Source organism: Misgurnus anguillicaudatus, chromosome 13 (genome assembly GCF_027580225.2).
Source record: "Misgurnus anguillicaudatus chromosome 13, ASM2758022v2, whole genome shotgun sequence".
Lineage (NCBI taxonomy): Eukaryota > Metazoa > Chordata > Actinopteri > Cypriniformes > Cobitidae > Misgurnus > Misgurnus anguillicaudatus.
In genome coordinates, this window is record NC_073349.2 from 22,731,965 (window position 1) to 22,744,278 (window position 12,314).

The 12,314-nt window shown below is 36.6% G+C and overlaps 1 protein-coding gene across 4 annotated transcripts in view; it reads right to left on the reverse strand.

The window, feature by feature from the left end:
* LOC129430452 (hormonally up-regulated neu tumor-associated kinase homolog A) overlaps positions 1 to 12,314 on the reverse strand; it is a 127,071-nt gene that overhangs the window by 2,525 nt on the left and 112,232 nt on the right. For all 4 annotated transcript variants that reach the window (XM_073875417.1, XM_073875416.1, XM_055187652.2 and 1 more), the window contains 6 exons: positions 8,023 to 8,315; positions 5,583 to 5,638; positions 4,095 to 4,233; positions 3,843 to 3,970; positions 1,796 to 1,931; positions 1,263 to 1,440 (listed from right to left, as the gene is read on the reverse strand). In XM_073875417.1, the coding sequence (XP_073731518.1) occupies positions 1,263 to 1,440; positions 1,796 to 1,931; positions 3,843 to 3,970; positions 4,095 to 4,233; positions 5,583 to 5,638; positions 8,023 to 8,255 (870 nt within the window). In that variant the 5' untranslated portion in view covers positions 8,256 to 8,315. The remainder of the gene's footprint in view (positions 1 to 1,262; positions 1,441 to 1,795; positions 1,932 to 3,842; positions 3,971 to 4,094; positions 4,234 to 5,582; positions 5,639 to 8,022; positions 8,316 to 12,314) is intronic.

Genomic DNA, 12,314 nt, shown 5'->3' on the forward strand with positions numbered 1-12,314 from the left:
CATCGGACTGATGACAGAAGCCAACGGCAGATTGAAGCCAAAACCCAACGTTGGACTGACATTTAAATACAATGGCAGACTGTTGTCAAAGCCCAATGTCGGACTGCATCAAAACCCAACGTCGGCCTGACATCAACTCCCAACGTTGGACTGAAGTCAAAACCCAATGTTGGACTGACATTTAAACACAATGGCAGACTGTTGTCAAAGCCGAACGTCAGACTGCATCAAAACCCAACGTTGGCCTGACGTCAACTCCCAAGGTTGGGCTGACGTCAAAATCATGGTTTTGACGTTGGGGCCCGATTTCAAAATCCAACGTCGGGTTCTGACGTTAAACTAACGTCAAAACCCAACGTCAAACTATCGTCAAAAAACAACGTCAGCCTGACGTCAACTCCCAACATTGGGCTAATGTCAAAATCCAACGTCGGATTGACGGGTAACCACCAATGTTAAAGGGACACAAGGCAAGTCTGAGTATTATTTCTTTACTAGCTCCCCCTAGTGTCTGGGAGTAAATGCTTTCTATATCTGAGACTTTACGAGACTGAAAGACACTGGGTCGGATACAGCGAACTTGCAAGTGGGGTATTTTTCCTACAGACGGTAGGGGCGGGCGAGAGAGTCTTCATTCGTCATGTAATGAGTCATTTAACCATATACCGACTTACGAAGATGATTTATTAACATAAAAATGCTGCCTTGTGTCCCTTTAAACTGACATAAAAATCCAAACTGGGGCTGACGTCAAGCCTTAACACATTAAAACACAGCGTCAGACGTCAAAACACAACGTTGGACTGACGCCAAAACCCAACTTCAACCTGGCGTCAAGCTCTAACGTCGTGCAGACGTTCTGTTTTGCCAAATTTCAACAAACAACGTCGGACTGACGTCAGAACCCAATGTCGGACTGACATTAAAACCCAACGCCGGACTTACACCAAAAACCGATATTAAAACACAAGGTCGGAAAAATCACATTTGCATCTGAAAATCCTTTATTGACAAGATTCCATTCATTGTTTTCTTCTCTCTGAGGGCAAGAAGTAAAGAATGAAGCAATCCCAGAAAATACATAGACTAAAAAGTATAAAAATAGTTCCATAAAAGATAAAATTGGTTGATAAACCCAATATTTTTACATATTTTGTGCTTTTTACAGTACTGTAATGTTATCTTAGCAAAATGTTAATACAAAACTCTATATATAGTATATGTGGTTTAAAAATGTCAAATTTGTATATATTTCATTTTACCTTCATAGCCTTGACTCCTTTCTGATACCTGGTGAGTTTCTTCAGCAGTAGATGATAAGAGGCTAAGATGGCAGATGGCTTGTTGTTGATGACAGCATGGATGATCTCAGAAAGACCATAACCAAGTGATTCTGTCATGTAATTTACCACAGCTGAATTTAGATCTTCTTGTCTCAGTCTAAAAATGCAACAAATGCCCACACATACACATATCTGTTAAATCTTGAACACAGGTTGATTTTTCAACATGGTAATAATACGCTGCTAAAAGAGATCAGTTTAGAACAGCATAAATTTCTATACAGCTTCAAGCTGGTTTATGCAAGTTAGTTGCTTTGGTTCTGGTCTAGATGGTGGGCCAACAAGCAAATAAGAACATACTGTGCTGGTTTTTTTAACGAGGTATCCAAAAAGTACCATGCACCTTAATTTTATGGATCTGTTACCATGGTACTACCATGTTTCGTGTACCTATAAAACATTATGAATTTAGGACTATAATGTTCCATGTATTATTATCTGATCGCTGGTACCTGTTTCTATAAATGACAGTCTGTAGTAATCTCTTGGAATAACCCTCGTTCAGCCATTTATCCTGCATTGCTGCTTTAACCGTTGGTCTTTTTTCCGGTTCTGGCTCCAACAGAGACAAGACAAACTGTACAGCCGCTGAAGGGGGAGAGAAAAGCAGAATGACTCTAAAATTTGACATCTTGACACTACTAAAGTGATCTTTAAAACCCTTGCTTAACCTTACACTGAAGATCTCAACGTTGATGTGTCAGAAGAGTGCATGTGAGTGTTTGTGTGTCAGACCCAGACTGGGTTTCTTTTACAAACAGCCAGATCAGATTAAAGCACTTTGCTCCCCAGCACTGTCTTCTCGATTCGGGGACTCCTCAGATCAGCGTTTCAGCTTGCGGTGTGCTAGCCTGTGTGCATGTGTGTATCGAGGTGAAGGTAGTGTTTGTGTCAGTAGACAGTGACGATCACATTTACTCATTCACTTAGACTGCATAGCCTTGTGCATTTAGGATGCAAACAAAGTCAGGGGTGATAAAAACTCTCTTAGTCTCACAAAGTCACACATAATAAAGTTATTTAACTAATTTAATCTACTTAAAACTATAAAATGTACAAAGGATAAAAGTTAAATGTAAAAATGTGACCTTGTGTGTGAAATCCAGCTAGGTCTCAATCTAACAATGAGATTAGGCGCATCAAAGTTTGACAGTGGCGGCTCGTGACTGCTCATCCGAGGGGCACAAATTCAAAATAAGTGTTTGTAGTGTCATGTGTGTTGCTTGTGTTTTCAAAAGATGTATTTGTTGCATCATGTAAACTATATGCATCACATGTTTTGTCAAAATAAGTGCCTGCTGCACACGCATCAAAACCGTTTATGATAAAAGAGACGCTAACGTTCACAAAATGCACGCAAGACACTCCCTTAACACTAAACTCTGATTACGCATGAGATTATGCGAGTATCTGGCAAACACAAGCGTTTCTTTTATCATAAACCCTTTAGACGCGTCTTCAGCAAGCACTTATTTTGGCATGACACGTGATGCACACAGGTTCTCTCGAAGCGCAGAACACATATTTTGAAATAAGGAACCACACACATGATGGGCTACATACATGTTGTGACGAACTTCGCATAGAGCGCCCTCAATAAAAGAAGTCACCGGCCGCCGCCCGCCACTGATCATTGACATGACCTACTCGGTCAATAAGTTTTCTACGTTTTATTTTCACAGAATGTTCTTTACATTATGTAAGACAACTTTATGTAGAAAACCTCTTTAGTTGGGTTTTCACAGGCAGGGTCACAAATGTTAAAAGTTACCCACTTTCATCGTGCCTTTTTGTCTTTTTTGTTCTACTTTTAAAAACATGCTGTTGGAAAAAACAGATCATAATGAATCAGTATGTGAGGTAAAGTGTAGATTACAATGATCTAATGTAACAAAATAGGGAAACCCAGTCGGGTTTTGTTCCACTAGCAGATATTTGACGTCACAGCGTGTTTGTACACGTTGATGAAGTAGCTGTTTTTGTGATTGGTAAATATCCTCTGTTTTTAATATTCATGATGATCAAATATTAATGATCTGGATCAGGTGATCTCACAATCTGATGCGTCAAAACACTCAACACCTTTCCATTCTAGTTTCTTGTTGTCCTTTTCTTTCTTATCTTGTTTTGATGGCGAATCCCTAGATTCTTAAGTGTGTGTGTGTGTGTGTGTGTGTGTGTGTGTGTGTGTGTGTGTGTGTGTGTGTGTACCTAATTATCACGTTGTGGGGACCAATTGTCCCCACAAAGATAGGAATACCAGTATTTTTGTGACCTTGTGGGGACATTTTGATGTCCCCATGAGGAAACAAGTTTATAAATCAACCATAATGATGTTTATTGAAAAAGTGAAGTAGTAGAAGGGTTTCTGTGATGGTTTGGTTAGGGAATGGGGTAGGTAAGGGGAATAGAATATACAGTTTGTAGGGTATAAAATGCATTACGTCTATGGAATGTCCCCACAAAACATGGAAACCAGAATGTGTGTGTACATTTTACCTTTGCTGATGTCTGATGGTATAGCACTGATTTCTCCATTCACCATCCTCTGATGAAGTTGCTTGATGTTGAAGGGCTCTACAGTAAATGGCAATGTGCCCGTCAACATGGCAAACATACTGACACCCCTAAACATATTCACACAAACAAACACACACATAATGTTAATCAAAGGTCTGCATTTAAATGAGGTTACCTCCTCAAAACATTTACTTCATGAATAAAAAATAACAATGTACATATATGACTCACACAGACCACACATCCACTTTAGGGCCGTATTTCCTATGGGCCAATAGCTCGGGTGCAGCATAAGCTGGACTTCCACACTGAGTGTTTAGCAGATCCAAAGAGAGGGAATCTGACTTATAGGTGTTACTCAAACCAAAGTCTACACACAAAAACAGATAAGTTAATTACACACAAATTGTACATTCGCATTTTTTAACCTGACACTACAAACAGCAGATTATCTAACTTAACACTCCACCATAATGACTTTTAACAACATCTCTTTATGCATTTAGCAAATGCTCAATCCAAAGTTATTTACAGTGCATAAGAAGGTATGTTGTGTGTTCCCTGGGTTTGAACCTGTGACCTTTTGCACTGCTAATGCAATGCTTTACCACTGAGCTATACAGGATCACAATAACTGATTACATTAGAGTTAGATCGTTGTGGAAATACTCAATACTCAGTTATTGTGGCCCTTTCTAATGGCGATTTTCATCTTTTGCTGTGCACTCTTAAACATAAAGGTGCGTAAAAGGTTCTTCACAGTGATGCCATAGAAGAACCTTGTTTGGTTCCACAAAGAACTAATAATTAAGTCAAAAGTTCTTTAAACAAACCATTTCTTTTAGACATTTTTATAATCTGAAAAACCTTTTTTCGCCATACCTTTTGCGAAACAGATGTTACATTCCACTTTTTTGAAAATATGCAAATTTTTCAGCTCCCCTAGAGTTAAACATTTGATTCTTACCGTTTTGGAATCCATTCAGCTGATTTCCGGGTCTGGTGCTAGCACTTTTAGCATAGCTTAGCACAATCCATTTAATCTGATTAGACCATTAGCATCGCTCTAAAAATAACCAAAGAGCTTGATATTTTTCCCATTTAAAACTTGACTCTTCTGTAGTTACATCGTGTACTAAGACCGACGGAAAATTTTCTAGGCAGATATGGCTATGAACTATACTCTCATTCTGGAGTAATAATCAAGGACTTTGCTGCTGTAACATGGCTGCAGCAGGCGTAGTGATATTACACACTGCCCGAAAATAGACACTTGTTATTGAAACAACTTTTAATTTTCCGTCTGTCTTAGTACACGATGTAATTCCAGAAGGTTTAAGTTATAAATAGAAAAAATATCGAAACTCTTTGGTTATTTTTTTAGCGCGATGCTAATGCTCTAATCAGATTCAATGGATTGTGCTAAGCTATGGTAAAAGTGCTAGCGCCAGACCCGGAGATCGGAATGATTTTGATTCCAAAACGATAAAAATCAAGTGTTTAACTCTAGGGGAGCTGGAAAATAAGTATATTTTCAATAAAAGTGGAATGTCCCTTTAAAGGTGCTTTACAGAACCATGTAGACAGAAAAGGTTCTTCAGTGGCTATTATTGTGTTACAGTAAGAATCTTTGGATGAAAAACATTCATCTTTTTCTGAGCCTGACTAATGTTCACTTACACACACTGCTAAAAGCGACAAATGGGAAAACGCACTCACCAACGATCTTAATGTTGTTGTGCTCGTCCAGTAGGAAGTTCTCAATCTTTAGATCCCTAAACCAGATACCAAAGATAAAAGTTGTTAAAAAGTTACACAAACCACACACATAATGTGAATATGTGACCAGCCAAAAACCTCTAGCGGCACACAAAATGTAATGAATGAATGTTAAAAAAAAGATTTGTATTAAAAAGCAGACCTATAACTGTTATTGCCATTGATATCACAACTTGGTGGTCCTAAAGATTCCAGTTATACTGCCAAATTTTACTTTTACTTTCTCTCTCTTTTTTATACACACTCATTTCATCTTTCTAATAAACACGCTGTCTTCGACGACTTGTCACATTTAATATGAAATTGTATGAGAAGCCTATAAAAATATCACAGTTATTTTCATTTCTTTTCATTTTTACAGACATGGCCATCTCAAAGCTCAAAGCTTGCGGCATTGTGTGCCTTGGTAAGCACACACACATTGTCCTTAAACTTACATGTATGCATTTGGCATTAAATTGAGATAAACTGTCTGAGAGAAGCTTACTACTCCAAAACTACCGTAAATCTGCCTTTATTAGTTTTTTAACAGACATCGCATATATAAGAAGAAAACTGGAGCACTGTTTAGTAGCCTGGCATTGGTTTAGGTTATAATTTGTCTATGTGTGCATGTTATACGGACAGGTCAGCCGAAATTCAAGGATGTAGGTGGGTGATTCTCACGAAATTAGACTTATGAGGTGTCATGAAACATTTTGATAAAAAAAGTAAATTCGAAGTAAGAGTATCAAAATAAGAAGCATACAGTTACAAACATCTCTTCATGTACTATTTTGCGCATGATTTCAAATGATATCATACAAACCAATTTTGTTGTTTTTTCCACATTTAAAGGGAAAATTTTCATTACCACAGTGTGTCCATGACTGGTTTGGGTTCTTTGACATGGAAATATTTATATAAAAAGATATAAAGAATAAAAAGCTTCATTGCATGTTATACTATAAACATTTACAGTAAAGAAACATGTGGTATTTGGTGATATTGGTAAATGTAGAGACAATAATAAGGAATATAAATGTGTCCAAGACCAATTTTCTCATCCTCCGCAACAATTTTCAACCATTGTTTAAGCCCTCAAGGAACTAACATTTTCAAAAAAATTATGTTGGAAGGGACATAATTAACTGTGACACTCAAGATGGCTACCATGTAAGCAGTTCTTATTTTTCCCTCTAGAGATAAAAGTTGAAATTTTGTTTTCATAGACAACTTTTTAGTTCTCATTACCGAAACAGGAATTTGTAAATGCATATATTTAATTTAATATTGTGTTGCAGTAATGATAATTTTTGATAATGATAATCAAAAAAATAATAATTATATAGAAAATGTTTTTAAATCCTCTAAAAATAATGGTTATGGTAAGTTCAGACCTTAATCTTATATTTGCAAAAAAAATCGGCTTCAAGGGCTTTTAAAAAAATTCTTATGCTGGACACCTTCTAAATCTGGATTTCGTGAGAATCACCCAGATGAGTTGGTGGAGTTAGTCAATAAAATAGTTTAATTTGATTTGATCAATGAACTTCACAGACTCACACCCACCCTTTGTTACCATGGGAACCCTACACATGTTGACTATCCCTGCAGGGCACAGATGGGACCTTTGCTCTCTTGCGACGAATCTGCAGCCAAGAGTGTGTGTACATGAGTGCAGTGTTTCCCATACATTGATTTATTTGTGGTGGCCCACCACAGAATCAACACTGGCCCCCACAAATTGAATTTTCATGATTCCCATTTACATTTTTATTTAAAACAGCTTAATTCGGCTTAAAATATAATTTGATATATAATACAGATCAAATACAGATACAGATCAAAGAGTAGAAGTGAAACATATTTCAGGTGCCAACACTAGATCAAACGCAAACACGACATGATGACGTCACATATATGCTAATTAGCTGGTGACGTCATCACCACCACAGTCTCTCAAAATCCTGTGGGAAACACTGGAGTGAGTTAATGTACATTTTTTGATCTATGTGTCACACTGTAATAAAGGCTCTTTCAGACGAGAGTGTGTGAGAGAGAGACTTCTGCATTATGAGACTTTATCCTGGGACTCCATTAGTAAGGAAGTCAGTGAATGATGTGTTAACCATAGTGGCTCCAGTTGATGATGTCATGAAAAACTAATGACATTCCCACTCCTGCCTTAATAAAGATCTACAACCAGAGCAAAGAACTACATATGAAATCAAATGTACACTATTGCTCTTTCACTTTTAATCCAGTTTATTTTTAAAACTTAAATCCTATCACAAATTTCTGGTATATTTTATTTGTTATTCAGGAAGCCTTCAATTATTGTTGTGGGCAATTGGAGGCCTTGAAGTAAAAAAAGGAAGTAAGAAGGTCTGTTCATTACCTGTGAACTATCCCGTGTTTGTGCAGGTGTTCCACTGCAGACAGTATCTGGCGGGTGTATCTGCGCACCTCTCTCTCCTCCAGCCTCTTACGGTCACAGATGCGGTCCATCAGATCTCCTCCACTGCACAGCTCCATAGCCATGTAGTAGCAGTTCTCAGTCTCCAGCGTCTCCAACAGCAAGACGATGTTCGGGTGCCTGATCAGCTGGTGAATCCTCGGTTCGCGCTTCATGTTCTTTAAAACGTATGAATCCTGACGAGCCTTCTTCTTATCTATCACCTTGATCGCCACCTATAGTGACCAAAACAGAGAGAAGTTATGTTTAATTTGAGCATTAAGGGGCGGTTTCTCGGACAGGGCTCATCCTAGTCCAAGACTAAAATGCATGTTTGAGTGGCCTTAATTTAAACACATCTTGCAGTGACATATCTTATCATTTATCAGAGCCATTGTTTTTTATCACAAAGCAGACCAGTATTTTTTTGGAAAGTATGTTTGTAAAAACTACTTAAATGTCCAAATCTAACTGAGGCCTAGTCCTGGATTAATCTAAACCCTGTCCAGGAAACTACCCTATGGGACGAAAAATACTACAGGTGTGCATATTGAGAAAAACAATGTGACCGATATATGTAAAATTAGTCAGGACCGGTGATCGGGAAAGTTACTTTTAAAAGTAATGCATTACAATATTAAGTTACTCCCCAAAAAGTAACTAATTAAGTTACTTAGTTACTTTTCATGGAAAGTAATGCTTATGTTACTTCTAAGTTACTTTTGCGTTACTTTTTCTACTCGGGTGAGGCTTGATCTCTTTCAGGCCTTGCATGTGTTTTTTTTCTAAGAAGTTCTGCATTCAGAAATAGCATATTTCCATCGCAAAAATGTCAAGCTCTGTCCTGCCATCTCTGTTTTTTACTTAAACTCTTCCTGCTCAGGTGCGCATGCATAAGGTGCGTATTCTACGTGACTACATTCAGTTTAATTCAGTACATTAATAGATTAAAAATAATAATTACATTAAAAACTAATTTGCGTTATTTTTTTAAAAAAGTTACTCAAATATTAATGTTTACATTTATAAAGTAATGCGTTACTTTACTTGTTACTTCAGAAAAGTAATATTATTACGTAAAGCACGTTACTTGTAATGAGTTACCCCCAACACTGGTCAGGACAAGGTGTTTTTAAACTAAAGCAGCTCAAACATGCATTTTAGTTTTGGACTAGGAAAAGCCCTGTCCGGGAAATCGCCCAAAAATGTCTTAAGCCCGGAATACACTGCAGGATTTTTGCACTCCTATAAGTTCATTACCTTATCAAACTGTGCAACATGGATCGTGTAAACTCAAGTACAACATGCGCGTATACTGTACGATGATGACTCGGAAGCTTCGTCGGCTGCATCATACGTTAGCGCAATGTCAACAGCATGTGTTCGTGGTAAACAAATACCAGTACGCAGATCGTAGCAGCAAACACACTGTGCGGTGATCATGCTGAATTTCTGATACTGTCTGAAAACTATCGTAGGCTATTTTTGGACGCAAGACCAGGAAAAGTCCATCTTTGAACCTCTCTCACTGTACGACATAGGACCACCAATGAAGAGCCACGATCACAGAAATCGCGACAATTGTTTAACGATGGCAATCTTTCGTCTGGGACAGCCAATAATCGTGCAGTGTATCCCGGCCTTTAAAGGTTTCATCTACAAGTTTTTGTGAAAATGGGCACAAATGGTTGACACAGAGTATGGGATCCAAGTTTTAAAATGACTTTGCATAAAATTGCCAAGATAATGCAGTGTTGGGTCAAAAAGGGACGAGCCCAGCCCGCTGGTTTGTAATTTTACCCATGCTGGGTTGTTTCAACCCAAAATGCTAGGTTGTTTTAACATATTGTTGGGTCAAATATAAAAAAAAATCTGGGTAAATTTCAACCCAGCTGCTGGGCTCATCCCTTTTTGACCTAACGCTGGGTTGAAAATAACCCAACATTTTTTTAGAGTGTAGCATTTGACATCATTCATATCTCTGATGAAAAGTTTTAGCAACATGTGACAATACTGGAAGTCTCTGTTTAGTCTCATTACTGTCTAAAAAATATTTGAGAGATTATAATATGAATGAAGTTAAGTTAATGTATTAAGACAAAATATCTTATTTGTGTTTTTATTTGAAATAGCACAACATTATAAATATTTTTTGTCCATCTGTATTTCTCTTAAATTACATTTTTAAGAAGTTGTGATTTAATTAGCAATGAGAATGAAAGCCAAAGATTTTGCTTTTTCAATTTTCTTAATTTAAAATGTACGAATATTTCTGAGACATGGAGCTTAGTATTTCATTTGTGTTTACATCTCCTTAATACCACATTTAAACTTATTAAGTGCACTATTTAGTCTATTACATGCACTGTAGTAATACTCAGTCTTCAGTACATTATACATCCATTTCACTTTGTAGAGAACTAAACTTTTGTCATTTTATAAAATAATAAAAGAATGTTAATCTTTGTAAGATAAGACATGTTTAGTTTACAGGCCACAATTGAGTTTAATTTTAAAGGGATAGTTCACTTTAAAAGGAAAATTCTGTCATCATTTACTCATCCTCATGTTGTTCTAAACCAGTATGAATTTTTTTTCTGATGAACACAAAAAAGTATTTTGAGAAATGATGGTAAACACACAGCAGTCTTCCATACTTCCATAGTAGGAATAAAAAATATGATGGAATTTAATGTGTATATTTTCTCCTACTATAGAAGTCGATGGTCACTTACTGCTGTGTGTTTACCATCATTTCTCAAAATATCTTTTTTTGTGTTCATCAGAAAAAAATTCATACTGGTTGAGAACAACATGGGGATGAGTAAATGATGACAGAATTTTCATTTTAAAGTGAACTATCCCTTTAAGGCTGACACAGTTATACCCAAACTTCGGTGATTAGTGTATGAGATTTTTAAATAGTAGAACTAAGGTGGTGATGTGTGCTGGTCACCATATCAACCTGTTCAGGTTAACAGAGCGGTCAGGATCAAAACAGCGATCTGTACAAGAGCTGCTAAAATGCGCACATACACATGTCACACTTATTGACCCATGAAAGCTTCAGTTACCACAGTAAGAAAATAAGGACAGGTGTAGCAAAACACACACTATCTCTCTCTCTCTCTCTCTCTCTCCATTGCACAGATTACATTTTCTAATTGTTATTCATTCATGACCATTAATATTGAACATTAATCTATTGATGTTTCTTTACATTTTCTATACACAGAGCTCAAATATATTACTTTTTTTGTTCTCTTTTGATTGACAGGATTAAGCAGCCATGATTATAGGTTGTTTTTAAACTGTCGGCTGATAGGTGAAAATTGCTTTTAGCGACCGATTCCGATTATTGGCCGATATCAGTGCATCTCTATTATAAATCCTTATGTTCCAACTATTTATTTTATGATTTTGTTATATTTACTAATAATACGCCTGGTACTATAGTTTATTACATATAGTTTATACACTGATGTTAGATACAGTATATAGTTATCAAATAGGACAGTGTATTTGTAAATATGACTATATGTATAAATATAAAGGTACACTGTCACACGTTTTCATAATGTGATTATAATCAAACAAAGAGCTTTTAAAAAATTGATGATTTCGCACTGATGTGTAACTTATGAAGGCTGAAGTAGATGTTTTCAAATTATTTCAAGCAAACTCTAGTCTATCTCTATTTTTGAGACCTTAATAGCAAATCACTGAAACAATTATTACCATCATATAATATTACCAACAATATTTTAAACTTGTGTCTGTGATACAAACCAATTGTTTGCAGTTAAGACTGCAACTAATTAACAAACAGTTTATTGTGTATAAATAAACTGGCAACACCACGTCTGGAAAACTACTAAATGCCAAAAGATCACACAGTCCATAGTCACCTGACCAAACAAAAGTCTTCAGAACGTGAATGAACTCATGCTGATGTTTACTATAACAGTATGAATGCATATTTCTGTTTAATAATAAGTTGTAGTCAGTGTTTATGTGTATTGTATAGATAAATACTAAAAGGGATCTCAAGTATGAATAGTTTAGTTTGTTGGTGTGAATTTGTGTAAATGCATTATTACTGTGGTAAATATCAGAGATTAGCTAAAAGCAAGTCGCTATGAAAACTGAGAGTCCAAGACAGCATAAAAAATAAATGACAACCCTTCAGCACACCGATGACTGACACCCTTAGAGTGTGTGACGCTGTTCCTTTG